The sequence below is a fragment of the Pieris brassicae genome, chromosome 7 (assembly GCF_905147105.1).
Source record: "Pieris brassicae chromosome 7, ilPieBrab1.1, whole genome shotgun sequence".
In the NCBI taxonomy this organism is placed as follows: domain Eukaryota; kingdom Metazoa; phylum Arthropoda; class Insecta; order Lepidoptera; family Pieridae; genus Pieris; species Pieris brassicae.
In genome coordinates, this window is record NC_059671.1 from 8316371 (window position 1) to 8339726 (window position 23356).

Genomic DNA, 23356 nt, shown 5'->3' on the forward strand with positions numbered 1-23356 from the left:
AGCGTCCCGAGCTGATGTGTGTAGAATCGCTGACCATTGCAGCCCAATCCCGTCAATCTCGAACGGGATCTCGTCATATTATGCTTCGGGATTGATCCCGAAAAATTACACGGGATCTCGCGAGATCGGGATTGCATTCCCTAGTCGAAACACAGTCAAACATGAATTTTACATAGCGAATTACGTCCGTCAAGTATTGGTTTAAGTCAATTCGATAATATCACTTAGACAGCTCCAATTTCATACGTATTTATTTATCGTAAATTTTACCTCTACTTATTCTGTGATGGCAAATAATTGAAAGAAAGATATCTGTTTGTTTGAAATCCCGTATACTCACTTAAAGCTTATATTCTACTATGTACGATTAATATAATATATTTTAAATGAATAATTAATATAATTCTTCGTATTGTTCTTCCTGTTAGCGACTTACTAGTACATTCATTGCTTTTAAATGAATAAAATGTTTTACAACTCTATAAATCTCCCATAACAATGGCGTATAATTTATATAAAATCATAAAATTAAATTGAAAATTACAAAGAATGAATTATAGTTGCATTTTACTTTATCCAAGTTTGACCGATAATATCTTTAGTTGCAATTTTTGGTATTTAACTTAGAAAATAATTAACGATTATACTATGTACTCTGGTTAGGCGTTAAAGTCTGAAAGATATGTTTGTACCAAAACTCCACAGTTTTCCCCCAAGCCCCGAGAGTGGCGTCGTCAAGATGTAACACTTCGATGAACATGTTTACTATTACACCTTTTAAATCCTGTAAAAAGCAGAATATCACGTAGTAGTATCACCGTAGATCCATAGCAGTGTTTCCCAACCTCTTTTGAGCTATGCCTTTTTATAATGCCCACCAAAGTTCACTTAACAAACGTAAATGATAGGTTTTAATAGTTACAAAAAAAACATTAAGTAAATTTTAAAATATAATGAAAAATTTCGAGTCTAACAAGTCTAACAAACAATTGGAGCGTGGATCTCACGTCGAGAAAAACTGTTCTATAAGATTATGTTAGAGATATTTCCTTGATAACTTTCTAATCGCTAAAAAAGTTTAAGGTAGTATCTCTAATCGAATATGTATAAATACAAGATGAGCAATGTACAATTTTATGCGACAGCGACATCCATCAGCATATGTAATTGTGTATTAGTCAATTTAAACATTAATATTGGCAAAGATTTTCTTTAGCTCATTCTTGCCTCATTGTCACCGTTTAAGTAAGAATTTTAGAGTCATCCACGGTTTAAAACGGTTTAATTTAAATTAATACGTAAACTTATACCATGAATTCAGGAAACAATAGAATTACAGGTGTCAGTGACAGATCCCGAAATAATTCCTAGAACAACCTATTCCTAGAAGGCTTTTATAAAACCTACAATTAATTAAAGAAAGCGAGTGAAATAAAAAGCTAAAGTAGCGTTTCTTGTACATACATGGAAATGTGATTCTTGAATTTTACGTCGTCCATGAGATTCGCCAAGTTTGTTCATCATAACGGCCACGACTTCTGGCTGATGGAGATTGACAACCGCCTGGTTTAATGCAGACATTAGGTTGATAACATGAGCCTTAAATTGTATATTTGTGTTATATTCATCTTCGGGTAGTTTCTTTACCATTTTGAAGAAGTCTAGGGTTTGTGGGTGCGCGCGAAATAATCTGTAATTCCAAAGCTCTACATAGGATTTATAAAATCTTTATTAAGTTAATCTTTGGAGAATAAAGAGAATTTTGTACGTAAGAATTACGTGATACAAAATATAATTTAAGCTAATTATGTGCAAAGAAACATTATGATACAATAATCTAGGTATGTCTTCGGAATTGGGTTTAAATTTAAATGAGTTTATCAGTCACATAGACAGACTACCTTAAAGTCTTAGAAAATGTGAATATATGTACAGAGATGGGTCGAATAAGTTTACCTTAAGGCTTTATAGCTTTTTTTAAAATTTAATTTAACTTCTTTACTGACGTTCATAAGTGTACTTGTTTACTTATATGAATAAAGTCATTTTGACCTTGACATTGACATGTTATGAAGCTAATTGTTAACAGACTCTACCTAACTTTATTTCTTTAAATATTTTCGCTAAGAGACAATTTTTTAAATAATATCACACATGTTGTTCTATCCCCCTTTAAGGAATTTTTGTGCAATTGACATTTGCATTTTTTTCAGGCAGTTTCTGCCGCGCACCACAGCTATGTGAAACCACCTGCCAACTGAAACATTTCTTACTAATTCTTAAAAGGCCAGCAACGCACTCGCGAGCCCCTTTGAGTGAGTCCATCGGCACGGTATTTTTATGTTGTTTTTTTTTACTTGGGGAAATGCATTGCGCATACCGCGGCGCGAGTGATTAGGGTTATGTGGGACTCGCATACCCAGTAAAACCCCAAGGCGCCACCAACAATAGCCTTAGGCGGGATGTGGTAACTACAGAGCCTTATCCGCTTTCCGAGATGGAATGCGGCGGTTGCGTCCGCCTCTCCACGCCCATTATTGGTTAGTGAAGATACTTGACAAGCAAGTATCCTTCACAGACTGGGCCATACGCTTCTACAAATAGCTAGGGGAGATCGGGTCCAGTACTTGCAGAGATGGATCACCAATAACCATCCCTTCTTTTGAAAACATTGACCCCTGCTTCCCCGTTTGGGCACTTTTTCGGTGGCAAGAATTTTTTTTTTTGGTTTCGGGACAAAGCTCCCAGGCCCTCCACCTTTCCAACTCTTCCTTGATTTTCATGACTGAAATTGTAAAAAAAAAACCACGGGCCGTCATTTCCTGCGCTCAATAAAGCTTTTACTACGTTTGGTAGTCTTGCGTCCTCGCCCTGAAGTTTATAAAAAAAGGGTTATCCCAAAAATGTGTTTGCCCTAGCTCGGCTTCGGAAGTTTATACATGAAACTAAGATCAATAATCTCAAGCAATCTACTCTTGTTTGTAAACAATTACTGCATTTTATTTATTTATCGTTAACGTCGATTCGCTAACCGTCTAACATCTACTTTGATGTTACCTATAAAACTCGAAAAGAGGGCTATAAACATTTTATAGTAACATAAAATGAAAAGTATCTTATTGCGTGTGTGAATGACCTTATGAATTTGTAAATAAAATAACTGGACTATGTTCAAATATTAAAATAATTATTGTGTACTTTTTAAATTGTACACAATAATTATTATAATTACTTTAATACATTACACATCGTTGTAACAGATACAGATCTAAAAAATATAGTTTTATGGTTGTGTAGTCTCTACTTTGTATTTTGTAGCCGGTCATTGTAGTTCTGACAGTTGACAAGTCAGAAAAAAAAACCACTTGTGGCGCTACAAGCTTGTGTTTCTGTTTTATAGCCAATTTAGCTTTTTAGCCATCTGTGCCAGTCACGCGCCGTCGACTATTCTTGGCCGTTTTTAGGCCTGCCTATTTCCTCACGATGTTTTCCTTTACGAGCGAGTTTTAAATGCGCTTGTAGACAGAAATTCTTCACAGCTAGAGTTCCAATCTACGACCTCATGACTAAGAGTCGTGCCAAAGCTGCTAGGCCAGCACTACTCTTATTATCCTCAAATAGTCGTATATAAAAATTTATATATTCAACTCCACAGCCTGTTGGTGCTAAATCTCTAAATTATAATTTTTTTTACAGAAAACAAATAATTATAATGCAAATGATAGTGAAAAACTAATAATGTTGTATACATAGCGGAATGTAACTAAACTAATGCTGTCATTACACAGATTTTTAAGTTTATACGACAAACTTTAACATTCAAAAACTTTGCAAATAAATATGACAATAATCTTTATTTGGCCGTTACGAACTTAGATATCTTTGGACTAACTCCTGCTTCGTGTGCTAACTCCATATTAAGTTGGTCGTATAGAAATGATTGAACGCAAAGAGTACCTAGTACCTAGATACCAATCACATGAATGTAAGATAAATCAAATATTCAAGACGAGCCAACTCGGTGACATTGTAGACGATTTCAAAGCAATGAAAACAAATTGAATCGAGCATCGGCATTGTTCGCCGGTTCAATTGTGTATTCTGTACGAGGCGCATACTTTATTAATCTTATTCCCTCGTCTCCATTTTGTATTTCCTACTCTCTATTGAAGATTTATGCTTTGTTAAGTTCCTCATTTATTATTTTATAGCTCTTTCTGTGGAATGGCGTCAAGGCTTGTTTACGGTTTTTTTATCAACCTTTAGGAATTTAGGGAATTACCGAGTCCAAAGAGTCTGGAGTTAGTCAAGCACAATATACATACAGGTAGATTATGAAGATGAAAATTTTCATAAGGTGACAAATGAAACATTTAGGCAGCAAAAACTAAGTTAAATATATATTTTTTTTAATAGGAGTTAAATGGGCAGGAGGCTCACCTAATGTTTAGTGATACCGCTGCCCATGGACACTATCTGCTACCAAATTGGTACACTCTTTTCTTGAAGGACCCTAAGTCGAATTGGTTTCACATAACGGTGGTGCGCGGCAATAACTGCCTTAGTAAATGCTCAGTTGTGGAACGACGGATGTTGAGGTGATGCGGATGGTATTTTGTATTCTGCCTTGACACCAGATCATGAAACAGCGCTGTAGGTATTAGACCGAACGACTCCTCTGTACACTCTCCATGGTAAATGCGGTAGAAGATGCAGAGAGACCCCACATCACTAAAAACTGTTAATCGCTGGGATATATTTGCCGTCTTTTGTCTTCAGTCTTTATGGAATTATAAAATGGCTACTTGGTTGTGATATTATTATTATAGATGGCTTTGGAGAATTTGTGTTTCTTTGGTCTGCTTTAAAAAGGTTGTAATAAGTACTGACACAAAGAAATGTAGGTTATACGAAGTTCACCGGTTCATCTAGTTAGAAATATATTTTCGTCTTTGGGTTTGGGCGCATTTGTTATGTCTAGACTATAGTTAATCTGAATTTAAAATACCTTTTTAATAATTCAGTGCCCGTAGCCAATTGGTTGGCGTATACTGGAGCCCAAGACTTCTGGACTGCTCGGATTTCTCGTTTGGTGAGTCCTGACGTGGGGTTTACTTCGTCTGGGTTACCACCCCATAAGGAACTTTGCCAACTGCCCATCTAAAATCAATAAATGATAAATAACTTGGAAAATTCGTTATGAACGACATATCGGTAAATATGTACACTTAAAATAAATAATCAAAAAATTCGGAAGGTTACATTTAGTAACAGTTCCCAAGAGTGCAGAGCGGGCTAGAAGAACTGGCAAGAAACTGTCCGCCACTCTTATTAATCGCCAAATTTTGTGTTAAAGGAAATTGTAAGGAACTCCAACCATTACGACAAGCCTCACTCGAAACTAATAATTTGCAAGCAAAATGGTAAAAGTTCTCACAATATTTTGTGAACAAAACTGCATTTAAAATCTTTAGAATTACGTTTACCATAAGGTGCTGTTATACCGTTCACACAAAATTGTATTAGATTAGAACACAGAGATTTACGTTAGCTTCTAATCCTTGTCAAAAAGATGATAGAGCTGCGAAGCTTTAAAGGGAACTTTGCGTCAAAGATCGTAGACAAACAGTACGAAGTTAAGCACACACTATTGGAAGCATTAATAGTAATATCACATACATTCTGGTCAACCTTATTCTTCTTTTTGTAGTCGGTTAAGAATTTTATAAGAACATGCGGCATTACTAGATCATTATATGATGAAATATTTTCTTTGAGATAACAGGAAATAGTAACTGATAACCCTTCATTAGGTTAATACAATTATCTCTTTACAAAAGTTATGTTTTAAATTATAAGACTTTTTTATATCGATCATCATACTAGGCAAGACAAAAAAGCATTTTCATTGATAACCTTAGAAACGGCAATAGTGGTCCCAATTCCAATACAGGGTTTTGTAACACAAATCGACGTAAATCTTTCAATAAACAATTGAAAAATGAGTGGTAATCTCAATATGAATCAGAATCACTAAAGTTACCAAGAATATATTTGTAAACATCTACTTAAAAATCAGAAGAGCTATTTGTATTCTAAACTGTATTATCCAATATTAAATCGTTCACAAAGTCTGTTAATATCGCTTCGAACAATAATGATACACATTTCTTACTGTAGTTAAGCAGAAAGTCTAAGTAAAAAAGTAGAATATGTTTTATTATGACCCATAACAACCTACATTATGGGGGCGGTGATAGAACGGAAGCAATTCTTATAGCAGAAAGCATAGTAATCGGTTTCTATAATCTTTTTTTTTTAATTTGGAACTGATAAATAAACCGGAAAAACTACGATGAACAATGTTAGAAAGTATATATAAGTATAATAAGAAAACATTGCATTACATTTGGCGATTTTCCAATTAATTCAACTATGTTAGTTTACGGTTAAATAGTTTAGATTTTATAGTAACTGTTTGATGGCTAATACTATGTTGTTTAACCGCAAACAAATATAACCCGGCCTCGAATGTGCCAATATTTGTCGATACTACAAACTGTTCGGTCCGGTAAATTTAATATGAGTTAGACAAAACAATCTAAACAATAAAAAGGGCGATAAATGAAAAAGTTATGTTGTAGGTTTTCGTTGGTCTGTATGAATAAATTTATATATGTAGTAAAAAGGCAGCTCTAGAATTCGCGCTAGGTGACACAGACAATCAAGTAAGATGTATTTTAGTAAGGTGCCTAAGTTTTTACCGTTTTTCGCTCTTTTGTCTTTGGTAAAGCGATCGAATATTGAAAAATGAGTCGTTGCAACAGTAAGGTTTATATTGTCTTTGGGCTATATTCAATCTACATACATTACCATAAAGCTGTTGCTACAAAGCTCGACGATTTGAATAATGAAAGTCACCGGTAAATTATTGTAATAAGCAATTGTTATAAAAATATCATAAAGGAATGTGTATCAGCGGAACAAACCGTAAGACAAATTAGAGATGAGTACTTATTAATATAATTGAACACGCAGTCCAAAAGGGAAGATTGTTTTAAAACTTAGCTCTGGTTGTAAAGAAATTCAATTTCACACATATTGACACGGGATACAGTAATTTTTGCGGAATATCCCAAGTACTACGCGTCAATTGATGGTGTCAATCATCATTTCCATAGACTAATCATACCAAACAAAAATCAAAACATATGAACGTTAATATTTAAAAAAAATAGTGATCTGTCTAATTATATTTATTATTATATTTTGATATATAAGTATTCGTAAATAAACAAATCGAGCAGTGTGGCCTCAACGCAACTGTCACCCCTGAGCTCGTAGGCTCGATTCCCGGTTATGCACCAATGGAACGTATGGATAAGGTAACGAGCGTGACGTATCCGGCATGACCGACCCAAAAACGTCGACGGCCTGTGTCTGGCACAAAGGGAGCACCTACTTGCCTATTAGAAAATCAAATGATCACAAAACAGATACCAACATCGTTTTTAATATAAACAAAAATAATGTTATATATGTTTATTCATTTGACATCAATTCATGATAATGTGTAAGATATGGGAACCCTTTTAAGTAAAAAAATACCTTTGTCATGGATCCATCAGATTCCAGGTATACATACATATAGATATTTAATTTTTAAATTATTTTTGTTTCTTTTCAACTGTTTCCAACACGCCTGTGCACGAGTGAGTGTAAGGTGCATGTGAGTGAGTGAGTGAATGAAATAACTACATATTAAGTCTCTGAAGCATCTCCAACGCTGCGGAAAGTGTGTTCATTTCCCAGTCCATTACTCGTATTTTTAGATTGTGAACGGCGAAGTCAGTCCTTACGGTCAGCGGGACGACAACATCCCTATGTCTTTTTTCTATCTTTTTTTAATATATAATCAAACGTTCATAGTACATTAAAATCTTTTTATCGAAACGAATTTTTAAAAATAAATCCGATATGAAACTGATTTATCAGTGCAAATGTGTAATACGCAAACAATTTATTGTTTAAAGAAGTCATGTGGTCATGTATACGTGATACGTAACGTGATTCGTATGTTTATTAAGTAAATAATAGTAATCATTGAAGACTTACGCAAACTAAATTAGATGGTGTTATTAACTTCGTAGTATAAAGACAACGGCCATACAAGCTCTGGAATTTATTAGTTGATGTTTTAGATTTTTTTATGCCAATTTAATTAAACTTACAACTTACCGTAACTTTGTTTATCATGATCTTAATGAGGTTTAAGTTTCTAATAATTATTATGTTTGTTTTTTTAATTTAATTTTGTGGTTGCTTGTTAAATTTTTTTCCTTGCTAGCTTCCTTATTTTCTAATGTGTGTAAAATTTGTGATGTCATATTTTCTTGTATAAATGTATACACGTTGTTTTAGAACTTATATTAAATATAAAAAGAGTTGCCTAGAATATGAAGAAATTTTTTTTTTTGGTTTCTGTAAATACTTTTTTTTATTTTAAACTTAATAATAAGTAAGGTATCACATATATTATATGTACAATTTACTTTTTTGTGTATAATGATGTGCTTTTACTGAATATACAAAAAAAAATCCAAAAATAGTTTTTTTTTATTATATTAATATAATAAAAAAATAATAAATATATAATAAACCTACTGAAAAGGATTCAGTCTCAGAACAAAAACTATCAAATGAAAAATATACCTATGAAACAAAACCATGTAACATACACTTAAATTTCTTACTTAGGATTATATAATACATACATTTTTATATCACAAAATCACGACTATTATGAATAGCGTCACAAATAAAACTGATCTCGATGGTCATGACTTGGTGGCTTTGAGATCTCCTTATCGATTTGCGATATAGGGTCCTAGGTCATTGCAAAACGACTTAGCTGTCATAATTAAAATTATATTAATTTTATAATCGCCATTATTTGCGCTATGAGTGTGGTCTCAGATAAAGAGTTTGCGTATGACTTCGGAACTAGACTTTGGATTAAATAAAAATATAATTTCCTTGTCTTTCCTGTAGTATACAAATAAACAAAAGCGGTGCCTAGAAATTGTCATACGTTGTCATTACAGAGTAACTATCGTGGTAGCTGGCAGTCCTGGTCGCGACTCAGCGAAATAATAAATAAACTCAGTTTTAAATACATATTAAGCAAATCTATTCCAAAATGGTTCCATTTTTATTTAGTTTTTTAATATGTTATTTTTTATTGTGTTTGTTTGTTTTAATTTTCTCCTTTGATATATTACTTATATTCTACTATAATTGATGTGTATGTGTGTTAAATTTGTGATGTCATATTTTCTTGTATTTTTAGGCATATTATGTGTTTTAGACCGTGTACATAAATAAATAAATATAATGTTTTGGCAAGAAATCATGGTACAAAGATTATTAATTAAATAGTAATAAATGCTATGAAAATACAAAAAATTGCCCCCCTTAACAATCAAATTGCTTCCCAGCGTGTGCCCCATTTTGGGAAACTACTATACTAATATTATATATAGGTAAACTTTATCCAGTGATTACATATATACTGAACCGATTTCGAAAATTCGTTATCCAATAGAAACCGGTAACGTTAACGTCTGAGTGTGCTAATATATTGGCTCGAAAAATTACAAACTCGGAGAGAATGCGGTCGATCGAAAGCTTTTCTTACGAACGCTGTCTCAATGTGAGGTTTAATTCAGTTCTAAAGAGAAGTTTTAGAACTTGATAATGCCTACAACGAAGGTATGAATGTCGCAGCCAACTAGTTTCAATCCCTTCACTCAACAGCCCAGCCTCTTTACTAAAAAGCGCCGTTTAATTAGCGGCATAAATAATAAAATTCAGCCGAGATGTCTTAACTAGTGTTAAAGAGACACATATATAACGCATGACTACCTTTTAAATAATATAGAAACGTGCCCGTTCGAAACATAGAGGGTCGTTAGTCGATTGTAAAACTAAGGAATGAATGAACAAAATACACAGCTTGGCTACGTACAATCCCTTTAGATGTCCAGAGATAAAACCCCTTTATTAAAATGTTTTATCACATCGCTTTAGAATAAAACTACAAAGCCCATTCATATTATAATCACTTTAATACTGCACTTCGGAAGTAGAAAACCAATCAATAAACACGTTGTTTACGTATCTCAAGCACAGAAGGAAATAAAAAGCAGTTGCGACTATTTATTATACATGAAGATCAAATAACTGAAATGTAGTTTCAACTTTGACTCATTGACAGTAGCTTCTTTGGGAATATTCCATTTTTATAGACGAAAATGCTCGGCCGCACTGTTCTGGTGACGTGGAAGCGTACATGCAGGAGATGGATCTGTTAAGATTAGTCAGCTCGAAGTTTTGACCTCAATCCAATTGATCATGTCTGAGGTTTCGCAGAGACGAGTAAGATCAAAAACGATGCAAATGAGTTCCCTCGTGTTCCTTAAAACGTTATTAAAAACATCGTGGAAAGCATTCCCAGAAGGATTCAAGGAGGTCACACTCGTTATAAGGTTTTTAGTAACTTTATTATAAAAAATATCTTGTTTTTATTGCTGACAATTACTTATTGTTTTTACAGTGTACATGGGTTTTAGAGAACTCATAAATATTATTTAAAAAAGCGAGAATTCACTTCACGCGTATTTACACGATTATTAGTATACAGACTACATCAGAGAATTAAATTTTATTCAGTTAACTGAAATCGATCTTAAAATCAGTCATCAAAAATCATTAATTTTATAAGGTTACCATTTTTTGCAAAGGAGTTTATTTATTTCCTGAATTTCTCGGAGTACGTTTACTTATTTTGGATTATATAAGACCTACGTGAAACGCGACCTTTGAAATATGGACAAGCAGATATTTCTGAGATTAAGTGACCTTCGGTAATTGGACTGCTGCCGCTAGAGACAGATTTAAACAAAACTTTGTGTACGCGATCGTAAAAATATACGCGACCCAATTATAACGGATTTAACCATATCTCCATCTACGTAGGTGTATTTTTATGTACCAACTGTTTTAAATCCACTTGGCATTTTATCGCTGTTGACCCCACAAGTTGAATTATGTGAATTATTCATGGCTTCTTACATAATACATCATTCTGTCAGGTTTCAAGATGCACATTTTATTGCGGAATGCGCATTGCGCTGTGTTTAAGTTTACTTTTAATCAACAGATAGCAAATACCATGGTACTTGACTTGATTAAAATGTTATTCTCTGACATTTAGAATCTATACCGTTGTCAGCGAGGTTATTACGCTACACAGCCTTTATTTGTATCTTATTACGTTTCTAGTTCTGGGTCTCATATTTTTATACAGAACTCAAATGAAAATTGACCATGAAACAGGTATCTGTTTTATGATCATTTATCAATAGACAAGTAGGTGATCAGTCCGTGCAAGCACGGACAAGACAAGACAAGACAAGACACACGCCGTCGACTTTTTAGGTCGCATTTCCCCCTCGGATATAAAAAAAAAACAAAAAAGCCGGTTCCCTCGACATGTTTCACTACACCGTTTGAGCGAATGTTAAAATAGAAAAAAAGTCCATTGATGCATAGCTGGGGATCGAACCACGACTTCAGGGATGAGAGCCGCACGCTGTAGCCGCTAGGCCAACACATCTCTGCTCTCTTGTGCACACAATAAATCGAATTAAAATCATTGTTATACGAAACTTTTTTGCAGATATTAAAAGTTACAAATTTATAATAATGCAAGTTAATATATTTTAAGAAAACAATTTTTAAACGAATTGATGCTATGTATTATTATTAAAAACTTATAATTATTTACATAATTTTAAATTTTAATTTTTTTCCGACGTTTTGCCTACTTTACAGCGTGCTTGGTCACGGTGACTAAGTAAGTAAGGTAAGTATTTAATACATAGCATTCAATCCGTTTAAACAGTGTTTTTTAAATGTGAAAAGCTATGTTCACAAAAGACAATAATATATATATAAGACTATAATATATTTTAGTTAATATTAGGTCCTTACATATGAAATTGGCGTATTTCGTTACTATAAATTAAATATATTATATTTAAAAATATTCGACTTTTTGTTCCTCCCATACAAAACGCCAATTTCATATGTAAGGACCTAATATATAAAAGGGTAGACAAAATGTAAACAATCATCGCATACTTGAAGCCAATTACTTTTTACCACACTCAAAAATTGTAATTAAACAACCTCATTTCAATAGTTAAAAAATGTGTCAATTAGATTTACAAACTCTTCAATAAGTGAAGTTAGTTTTTTGTTAATCCACCGTAGCAACCCTAGTACTCCTAATTTTATGTTTGTTAATAGCTCATGTTCTAAACAATAAAAGCTAGTTGACATGTAGCTTCAACAAAGTGTTTCATTTATTTGAACATCCCTCTAACAACCGCCACCATACATAACTCGCGTCTTAATTGAATTCCAGCATTATTTAAGGGTTTGGAAAATATGTGAAGGTCATATGCCTATATTATGTTAAACCTTTTGAAAAAATTAAACACTATTCGAATAAAAATTGAACTTATTATTTTTTTCATATTAAATTAGGAACTTATTATTTTGTCACACAAAAGAAACATTGACATTAAAATCTCCTTCATGCAAACCGTATCTAACGCGGTAATGCAACGACAATATTCTTGTAATTTCGTCTCAAAATGAGATAAATGTTATTGTCTCACGGTTTAATAAAAGGACATATTTAAAAATAAGATTTATTAGTTAAATGATATTGTCAATATATGTAATTACGTATTAAGAATGCTTCACTTTGTTCTTGTATTTATATATATATCTATATGCATATATAGATATAAACAGGAATATATATCCCATAATACTGATTCGGCCCAATCAAAACTTTGAAGTCTTCTAGTATTTTAATTATTAAGAAGGATAAATTAATTCTTTGGATTAAAAACTAATAATTATAATTGATGTAATTTTCAGATAGTAGGTGCACCGAGCCAAAGACAATGTGGGCCAGTAACTCGTGTCATCTGTGATAGAAACTGCATTAAAATTTGTTGCGTAAAGTAGTAAAATGTATGAAGTCGATCTAGCCTTAACATAACAAAGCTATTTACTATAAAATAACTAATAAAAAACTTGAGAGGTGCCAAGGGCCACCCGGATGGAACGAAGTTTCTTTCGATTAATTAGTGAAGGAATTATAATAAAATTTTATTTTCTTGAAGTTATAATAATATTTTTTTTTATTATTATTACAAATATAGTGTAATATAAACTTAATCAGTAGGCTCATTTTTAGTAATAATTGTCTTGTGGTAACTGAAGTAGGAAACATGTTTGGGATTTTATCTAAATGTCTTGAAAAAACTGAATCTATGGTACATGCTTGCTTTCTATGAGAAAGAGAGAGAGAGAGAGATAGAGAGAGAAACATGCGAACGCCGCTACAACTTACAACTATAGCAAAGAGTGTCATTACAACTTTTAGTCTTAATTTTTTCTGTCTCGCAACGCGCGTTAAGGAACTTCCTTCCAAAAAAGTATATTAGTTAGAAAGTTTAAATGTACGTGTGACATTTTGAAGTAATAATAAAAAAAATGTTTTAACGTTATTTAGTTCTAAACGTAAAGGGCGCCATAACCCACCATCACTATGTATGCGCTAAATAGGGCGCTGCCACAACTAAACAACAATGAGGATCGAACAATACCTGCAGCCGAAGCCCGAACAGTTCGGCTTCCGCGGCGAGCACAGCACGACGCTGCAGCTGACGAGGGTGCTCTTCACTGCAGCCTCGGCCCTCAACAAAAAGGAGGGGGCCGCCGCCGTTATGCTGGACATGGCGAAGGCCTTTGACCGTGTCTGGCACGACGGCCTCGTGCTGAAGCTCATCGAGTCTCCACTGCCCCGCCGAATGGTCGCCGTGCTCCGCGCCTTTCTCACCGAGCGCACGTTCTTCGTTGCGACGGGAGAGGCCGCGTCGAGACCGCGACCCATCACGGCGGGCGTCCCGCAAGGTAGCGTGTTATCGCCCTTGCTCTACACCACGTACACCGACGACGTTCCGTGCCCCGAGGGGTGCACACTCGCCCTCTACGCCGACGACACGGCGTACGTGGCGTCATCGCTGAGGGCCTCGCACGCTGCCCAAAAACTCCAACGCGCTCTGGACCTCCTGCCAGAGTGGCTGGACAAGTGGAGACTCGCCGCCAACCCGGACAAGACTCAGGCCATTGTCTTCGGCCGGGGTAGGTTGCCACCACCCCTACGCTTCCTGGATCGAGACGTGCCGTGGAAGACGCCGGTCACCTATCTAGGGGTCACCATAGACCGGGGTCTGACCATGACGCCCCACATCTCCAGGGCTGTAGGGAGAGCCAAGTGGGCGGCGCATACGCTTCGCCCACTGATCACAGGCAACCTACCTCTCCGCACCAAGCTCGCGCTACATAAATTGTATGTGCGCCCTCACCTCACGTACGCGGCACCGGCGTGGTTCTCCTATGCCAAGGAGACCAACCGCCGAAGACTGCGCACCGTACAAAACACCGTCTTACGGTGCGCTGTACATGCACCACGCTACGTGAGGAACGCCACCATAGCGCGAGACTTGCGGATGGAGTCGATCGACGAGTTCGTCGCACGGCTCGCGATGAGGATGTTTGATCGAGCAGACGCCTCTCAACATCCTCACCTCCATAACATCGCGCCGTGGCACTCCAGGCCGCCCGACCAATACAAGTACCCGCGTGAGCTCTTCTCCGCGGGTTCCGACGACACCAGGGCAGCAAACGCGGCTTCGACCGCTGGTCGCCTCGCTGGGCCTCCCCCGGTCAACCGGGGGTCCCACCCGGCGGTGCTTGACCGCGAGCCGCGCAAGCTGCCCGATACCACCACTCATCATCACGACACCAGGGCCAAGTCGAGACTACTCCTTGGCCTCCTCCTCATCACCCGGACTTGACACTCCGGACACGACCCCATCGGCTGCGCGCAGCGGGTAGAGACTGAGTCTCCCCGCGCGCCTGCAGCCCTCACCAAGGGCTATATGCCCGCCCCCGTACCGCCCTGTATCAGCAGGGCGCGAACATATACACCACTTGAAGGGGGCATACGCCCCGAACAAGACAAAACACCCCCCTCGCGAGGGAGGGTGCAACAATAACTACGAGATAAACAACAATATGACTAGCCATAAAAAAACTAGCACGTCGAGCAATGATAGTTTTTTTAAATATTATGTATATAAAACCAATATATATTTTTTTAAATTAAATGATTTTTACAGAAACAAAATATTTCATATTAACATTTTCATAGTGTTATGAAAACAGTTTTACGGAAAAATCCTTTTTTCTTATTAAATCCAAACGTTGAAAATAATTGTCAGCTGCCACTGTCAGACACGGAGTCATATATCAATTTCAAATTCGTTTTGTGAATTGTCAGTTTCGTGTTACATTGGTTGTCATTTATCACGACTCTTTCAAAACTATTTCAATTGTCAGTGACACTTTGAAGTTTCTACAATGAACGGTTATGGCTGACGCACAAACCGTGCAGGCCAAGAAAGGGAAAGAAAAAAAAAATAAAAAAATGAACGGTTGTCAGTTAAACATTCGACGTTGTTTTGTTTTATAAAATTACAATTACTTGGTTATAGTTAATATAAAAGGAAAATGGTAAATATAAACGAGACCGCTGTGAAAAATATTGGAAAGGTTTTAAACGACCCTTCAAGACCTATGAAGGAAAGATTTAGGGCTTTATTTACACTTCGAAACTTGGGAGGTAATACCGCAATAAATTGTATCAACGACTGCTTTAGCGATGATTCAGTGCTTTTAAAACATGAATTAGCCTACTGCCTTGGTCAGATGCAAGACAAAACAGCTATACCTCTTCTAAGAAATGTCTTGGAGGATAAAACTCAAGATCCAATTGTACGGCATGAAGCAGGTTAGTTAAACCTAAATATTGAAAGTCTCACGTATTTACTAATTTTGAGTTAATAGATAACAACATTAATCATATTAACATTATATTATTATTAACCTATTATTATTTTAGCTTTTTTTTGTTGTATTTAGAATATGTTTGTGAACTAATTACATTATTTACATTTCCATGACACATATATATATATATATATCCTTGTTACGTTACTCTTAATGAGTAACTTTCAACAATCATGGTTAACAAGTGCTTTTGGTGATTAAAATTTCAGAAACTTAGTATAAACTATGACTACTAAAGTAGTCAATTATCGTAACACTAAAGTATAACATATAATTATATATAAAATAATTACTTTAGATATGACGATAAATGTTGGTAGCATTTTCCCCACTATGTTGCAATGCTAGTACACTGTACAAGGTAACTACAGATTGGCTGGGCACCTTTTGAACATCTACCCCTAGTTTCAATACTAAAGTTCACACTTTAAATTCCAGGTGAAGCATTGGGCGCTATTGGTGATCCACATCTACAGGAATTATTAGAAAAATATCAATATGATTCTGCAATTGAAGTGGCTGAGACCTGTCAGATAGCATTAGAAAGACTAAATTGGATTAGAAAACAGAACAGTGAGAAATTAAGCAGTAGTATATTTCTCTCTATTGATCCAGCACCACCAAGTACTGAAGAAAATTTTGAAGTCTTAAAGAATACTATGATGGATGAAAGTAAAACCTTATTTGATAGATACAGGGCTATGTTCAGTTTAAGAAACTTAGGAACTAGCGAAAGTATCAATGCTTTAGGTGAAGGTAATAATCACAATTAATTTTTAATAGTTTGATTACATATATTGAATTGACTTTAAGTTTCTAAATTGATACAAGATATTTAGGCTTTTCTATATTTCCTAACACACAGTAAAACATTCCACAATGCCTTTGGTTTTTTTTAATATATAAGAATAAATATGTTTGATGATATAAAAAATAAGATCTACTTCATAGAGAGAGATGCACACAAATAACTGACTAATTATAGGGTTACTTGTAGTATTAAGTGTGGTGCAGAGGTGCTTCACCAATAAATATATTATATTTATTACTTTAGATTATAGTATAATGTAAAGTTTATATTTAAACAAGTATCAGAAATTTGTCTCTCCCAATTACTTTTCGTATTGAACCATTCCAGATTCTTTTGAAACCAAAAAGTAAAATTAAATAGCCTTTATTTTTACTCAATTAATATAAAATTTTTTGTTGTGTAGAGCAGGGTTGGCCTAGTTGCTTCAGCGTGCGACTTTCATACCTGAGGTCGTAGGTTCGATCCCCGGCTGTGCACCAATGGACTGTCTTTATATGTGCGCATTTAACATTAGCTCAAACAGTGAAGGAAAACATCGTGAGGAAACCGGCTTGCCATAGACCCAAAAAAAAAGTCGACGGCGTGCGATAGGCACATAAGGCTGATCACCTACTTGTCTATTAGATTAACAAATGATCATTAGTACATGGCAGAGAGTGGCACATTGAAGTGATTAATGGCAGGATTAGGATTAGCCGTTTCCAAAAACGGGCACACAGATACCTAAAAACAATTTGAAATAGAACTGTGTTTCAATTTTAAAGTATCTGAATTAAAAGCTATTATTATAATTATGTAATACGCATAAAATTAATCAATTAAATATATAATTGACTAATTAATGTAGTAAATTGACCTTCGCTCTTATTAATATAAAGCATTTTGTAGGATTCAAAGCAAGTAGTGCATTGTTCCGTCATGAAGTTGCTTTTATCTTTGGACAAATGCAAGATGAGCGTAGCATTCCATTTTTGAAACAAACACTTGAAGACACAGCTGAACATGAAATGGTGCGACATGAGGCAGCTGAGGCACTCGGTTCAATCGCTACTAATGAATGTACGGAGGTTCTTAAAAAGTAATTATTGGTTTTCGTTACTAAGTAGAATTATATTGAAAACAAATTAATTTGAATTTTTGTTACCTGTTTATCAGGATAAGACAATTGTTGGCCTTCATCATAAGTAAGCAGGTCGGCCTTACATATCAGTGTTATATTCATATACATTATAAAGCTATGATAATGTTGTGTCAATAATTAAGATTCTTACAAGTTAAAACGTAAGACGACGGCGACCGTGTTTTTATTTAATATAGATATATGGAACAACGAAGACTAAGTGTTAAAATATAATATTCATTGCCATTTTGTATGTGTCCCTTCAGTGTTAATTAAGCCATTTTTTGTATACCATTAATCACCTCTATGTATATTTATATTATTTATTGTCCTTATATAGTAGTGTTTATTTATTTTTAAAACATATGCCCAACAAAACAACTATAATAGGTTCACTTAATATCAGGTGAGCGAACGTTAAGTGATATTACCGCCCACGGACACTCACAATGCCTTAAGATCCGCGAGTGCGTTGTCGGCCTTTTATATTTATTGTGTTGAGTTTTTTTATTTATAGTATTTTTATTATTTTAACTGTTAAGATTACATCTGGTTTGTGTTTAGGTAACACTTTTACGTAGTACTTCTATTTTTTACTTGTTTTGTGATTTTCTGTGATGTACTAGGGAATTAGCAATTAATTAATTTGGAATATTTTATCATATTTCAGGTACTTAAATGACCCTCGCCCAGTGGTGCGTGAGAGTTGCGAAGTGGCTCTCGATATGTCTGAGTATGAGAACAATCCGGAATTCCAATACGCAAATACACTGCTTACTGTCGAGAGTTAGATTTTGTATAGAGTGCTTCATAATGTTTGAAGACCCTTACTGATGTTAACATTTCTGTTACTTTGATCATTTAAAGCAATGTGATTGTTTGCTTGCTTGAAGTTTTCCACAAAAATGTTTATTTCTTTCTATCATTTTGGAAACGTAACAAAACAACTTCAATAATAGGGAAATACTTCGGAAAATTATAGTTTAATTTTTGCCAATTTTCTTACGCTTACGATAGTTTTGTCAATTGGTATATGTCAATACAATACAGTACTGTATGTATGGTACATATTTTGCATACGGTATTTTAACCTACACGTCAACGGACTTCTGTTCAAGTTTTTCATATAAAAATTATGGTTTTTACGCAAGCAAGGTTAGTGTTAAATTGTGTTTTTTACACATATTGATACTTAGTAGTTTTAATTTTATAAATTTTAATAAAAGAGTTACTATATTTCTTATTTTATTTATAACATTTAGATTAATTTTTTTTAAGCTTGTGGCTTAGTACGCCTTAATATAATCAGAATTATATTATGAGGACTCCATTACCTTGATAAGAAATCGATAAAGTAGTGGCTCGGCAGAATTTACCCAAAATATAATAACGAGAGCTACGTAATTTCAATGAGCTGTGATGGCTTAGTGTCTTCCGCGTGCGACTCTCATCCCTGAGGTGGTAGGTTCGATGCCCGGCTGCGCATCAATAGGACTTTCTTTTTATGTGCGCATTGAACATTCCCCAAAAAGTCGACCACGTGCGTCAGGCACAGGAGGCTGATTACTGATTATTCCTTTCCTATTAAATTGACAAATGATCATAAAATAGATACAGAAATCTGATCCCCAGAGCTAAAAAATGTTGTAGCGCCACTAAATTATTTTACGTAATTACAAGTGGCGACAACAATAGATTCAACATAAAACGAAATTGAGTGTCATCACTAAAAAGTAAAAGACGACATTAATGAAATCGGATACTTTGCTTGGATTGGAAATTAAACAAAAAGTTCAAGAGCTTACTTTTGTTAATACTACAGTAGAATAAATAATGATATTAAAACGCAAATCAAATAAGTTGTGTATGGTTTATAGTGTCGTAAATTTAAAAAAAATATTATTTTTAGAATATGCAATGTATTTGAAAAGCGCATTTTGTTTTGCATTATTTATGGCTTATAAAGCATACGGATTTATAGTGAGTATTTTTATTCAATCCTTAAATTGAGTTCCGAGTATGGCAAGATTTAGAGCCGAGTCTTAGTGCTGAGAGCCATTCCTGTTTGTCAATAAGATTTTGTTACAGGAGTCGTAGTTCGCGGTAAATCTCTACTCTAAATCTTTCCATAAACATCAAAGGCTGCTTCTTGTTTTTAAAGAAACATATTCTTTAGTAGAATTATCTCAACTATTTTGTACACGTAAGCTAAATTAACAAAGCAATTTCAAACGTTATTCGTAATTTCATTGTTTGTTTGTACTGCCAATTTTAGATGCCAAATGCTTTGGAGACAGAGCAAACTTCCTTCTTCGGGTTCACACATGAGGTAAGGATTAGCTCCAGTACAATGGAACTAGTCGAGGAGTTGGAGGGGGCACTATTTCAACATTCGGAAGGTGATCGCCAAGTAAGGCGATATTTTGACGCCTACGACACGCCATTTGTTGGAGAAGAGAGGAGAAAATCTAATTATAATTATGATTAAATACCAACATTTTTTTTTGTTTTATATAACAAAGACGTTACTCCTAGTAGAGTGTAAGGGTCATTATAACAATGGACGATGGAGATCCGTTCGTCAATTCTATACGTTCAACTACATCATTTTTTTGACGGGAGTTATAAACTTTACACTCTCGAAGTGTCCACTATATATCTGAGAATATAACTAGTTAGAAAATGAATGCATAAAAATGGCATATACAAAAATTGAAGAGCTCTTTCTCAGTACAAAGCCTATAAAGACGATTACTCCTCACAATGAAATATATAGCAATACTTGATTAAATGACGACTCAGGTAGCGATATAGATAACATTTAATTGAATATACGTCTCCACGTGTATTAAGCACGCTCGAATTGGGCATATATGAGAAATAATATTACTTTCTTAATTAATGTGACGTGACTTGGAAGCTGTTTAAAATAATCGCGTCAAATTATACGCTTGGGAAGTTCCCTTTTCATTTTATGTGCTTGGCACATGTCGATCTCTAAGGGTCGCGTTAATGGTTCAAAAATGTGCGCGAATTTTGCTTATAATTTTACAATACATACCTAACAATGGGAACTTTTTCACTTCACAATTCGTTTAACAAAAATTAATTCGGTTTTAATTATATTCATTTGGATCGAAACGCGATTTTGTGCAAGTTGATTACGCTTGGTCCTTCCAGGAATTGAATTCTTGAAAATATGTTATTACTTAGGGTATGTGTTATGCCTTAATAAGGCACATAAGGCCACGTTGGCTGCAGAAAATTGTCTATTGTAAACACTTGGAAGATGTTTGTTGTAGCATCCAGTCATTTGTGTCTTGGTAGAAAGCTAAGACGATGCTAAGAATCCTAAACAGTAACGTAACAGTGGTAGGGATTTAGTGGGTACGGCTGTTATAGCTAGACCCACACGGTGAGGCAATGCGTTCCCCTCAATGAAAATTTAAAAAAAAAACCACACACATAAGGCTAGTTACCCAGTTTGCTGAAAATTCATCTATAACTAAATTAATTATTATAATAACTTAACGGCGTTACATAACTTTGTGTGTCTTACTTAAATGTACCTAAAACTACTCCATCGGTTTCTTATAGGCAAATAGGTGATCACACTTCAGTTAATTTTTCTCAGACATAGAAAAATCCATTAGTTTTTTCCCCGGGTTCGGAAATGAGAATCGCACACTTGATAACACTTCTGTATTAGGGATTCGGTATTCAATTAAAATATTGGAAATCTAATAAGGAAGTAATACAAGCTTTAATCAACAATTCTTTAGTATAGCAATTTCAGGCCTTTTCGAAAATGTCGATTTTATAGCACATTTTCCGATATCACGAAGAATTCTTAAACTCAGTTTTGCTTGTAATCCTATCTTTTATTTATATGTATCCCTCTTCGAAATATCAGACAGTCTTAACTTTGTTTGCGATGCCGGTCAGAGGGCTTCGTTTACACTGTATAGGAATAATAATTACATATATTAGTTTGTAACCTGTTCATTCTTTTGTCAAGTACATTTTAGTAATGCTTATAACTTCTTTAATAGTTAAAAATCATTGAGTATTTTGGGTCGCAGACGCAACTGTTGAGTAAGATTTGACAGTGGTTTTGCTCGCCCGCAATTTACTTTAGTAAATTACAAGTTAGTCATTAGTTTTGTTAATTATTTACACTAATTGTGAAAACAAATATAACAAAAATGGAAATTACGGCGGTGTCTAGCGACACATATAAACTTTGCCTACAAATTACTTTTAATTTGTTAAAAAAATTACGAACGGGGCTAACAAAGATAAGGACATATACAATTTCTCGAATTTTATTGAAGCCTTCAGGACGTTTAGTTAGTAGTAAGAGATTGTAGGAACAGTACCTAAACGCCCACGTGTATCTAAAATGTGTAAATAGACTGTTTAAATGAATTACAAACGGTAATGTATCTTTATGTAGACAACTGGTGCAATTGTATGACACACAACACAATAGAGATGTCAAGTTGCGATACGGTGGCATAGAGTGCCAACTTTAAGAAATCTGAACAATAAGCAGTAGCCATACCAATTGGCATCTAATGTAAAATGCAAAAGCAATAGTGTTTTATGGACTTTTAAAGTAGCTCCGAGATCGTTACTAATGTATAAATAGACATTGCTTTCGCGTGCGTTATGTTGAAATCGTTTCTTAATGTTTCTGGAGATTTAAAAACATTGTGTTGATATCCAAGTCGAAAAGACACTTAGGAATGGCCCCAGTGGCAAGATAAAAGAGAGGACGCCCACCAGAAATCTGGGAAGATTTAATCGGAGAGGCATTTGAAACTGGTGGAGAAGATGTGTGGAATAATTTGGAGAGGGCCTTCACTCTGTCGAAGGTCGTGTAATGTTAAGCATTATGACATGGACTTAATGTAATCCTGATTATGTAGTGGCACTCGAATACAGGCTATTTTTATTTACTTTATTTATCCAAGTCTTTTTAGATTGTGGTGGTTTTAATACGATAGTTTTATACATAGGTATAGTGTAAACCCTATTTAATAAGTTGTTAGCACATTCTTAGAGGACATAGCGGGCAGACTATATTATGATGATGAGATGTCATTTTGACGGTACTGTACGTGTCATTCTGTGTGTGACAGCTGCTTTAGCACTGGTCAATTGAGATAGTCCTCAGTTGACCCTTTTCCAATCGGGTGGCTGGCAGCGACGTGTAGGGGACGACCATCTTCGATTGATTTGTTTTGTAAATTAAATATCCCGATCGTCAAGAAAATAAATTATTCAAAAATAAATTTAATATTCCGTTGTGGATTGATCCAGTGGTGATAAATAGACTATCAACATTGTGTATATATATGGAACAA

General features: G+C 34.8%; 2 protein-coding genes and 2 long non-coding RNA genes across 4 annotated transcripts; 2 read left to right on the forward strand and 2 right to left on the reverse strand.

Annotated features, from left to right (window-relative positions):
• Positions 1-235: 235 nt before the first annotated feature.
• On the reverse strand, positions 236-8836 carry LOC123712480 (cytoglobin-like). Its single transcript, XM_045665588.1, has 4 exons — positions 8775-8836; positions 5009-5160; positions 1465-1690; positions 236-784 (listed from the first exon to the last, which is right to left on the reverse strand). Exons 2-4 carry the CDS (start codon positions 5158-5160, stop codon positions 647-649), a joined length of 516 nt encoding a protein of 171 aa, XP_045521544.1. The 5' UTR covers positions 8775-8836; the 3' UTR covers positions 236-646.
• Positions 8837-15595: 6759 nt separating this feature from the next.
• Positions 15596-19217, forward strand: LOC123712419 (deoxyhypusine hydroxylase). Its single transcript, XM_045665500.1, has 4 exons — positions 15596-15997; positions 16495-16812; positions 17756-17945; positions 18658-19217. Exons 1-4 carry the CDS (start codon positions 15718-15720, stop codon positions 18776-18778), a joined length of 909 nt encoding a protein of 302 aa, XP_045521456.1. The 5' UTR covers positions 15596-15717; the 3' UTR covers positions 18779-19217.
• Positions 19218-19219: 2 nt separating this feature from the next.
• On the reverse strand, positions 19220-19849 carry LOC123712421. The gene is made up of 2 exons (XR_006754082.1): positions 19793-19849; positions 19220-19568 (listed from the first exon to the last, which is right to left on the reverse strand). It is a non-coding gene; the product is annotated as an uncharacterized LOC123712421 (long non-coding RNA).
• LOC123712420 lies at positions 19825-20482 on the forward strand. The gene is made up of 2 exons (XR_006754081.1): positions 19825-19967; positions 20263-20482. It is a non-coding gene; the product is annotated as an uncharacterized LOC123712420 (long non-coding RNA).
• Positions 20483-23356: the final 2874 nt, after the last annotated feature.

Bases quoted from the DNA above. Each gene is read 5' to 3' on its own strand.
- LOC123712419 (XM_045665500.1), top strand. From the start codon at position 15,718: ATGGTAAATATAAACGAGACCGCTGTGAAAAATATTGGAAAGGTTTTA. The intron at 15,998-16,494 runs GTTAGTTAAACC...TTTAAATTCCAG, and splicing joins AATTGTACGGCATGAAGCAG to GTGAAGCATTGGGCGCTATT. The intron at 17,946-18,657 runs GTAATTATTGGT...ATCATATTTCAG, and splicing joins TGTACGGAGGTTCTTAAAAA to GTACTTAAATGACCCTCGCC.
- LOC123712480 (XM_045665588.1), bottom strand. From the start codon at position 5,160: ATGGGCAGTTGGCAAAGTTCCTTATGGGGTGGTAACCCAGACGAAGTA. The intron at 1,691-5,008 runs GTATTTTAAATT...TTGGAATTACAG, and splicing joins GGCACTGAATTATTAAAAAG to ATTATTTCGCGCGCACCCAC. The intron at 785-1,464 runs GTATGTACAAGA...TGCTTTTTACAG, and splicing joins TTCAAGAATCACATTTCCAT to GATTTAAAAGGTGTAATAGT.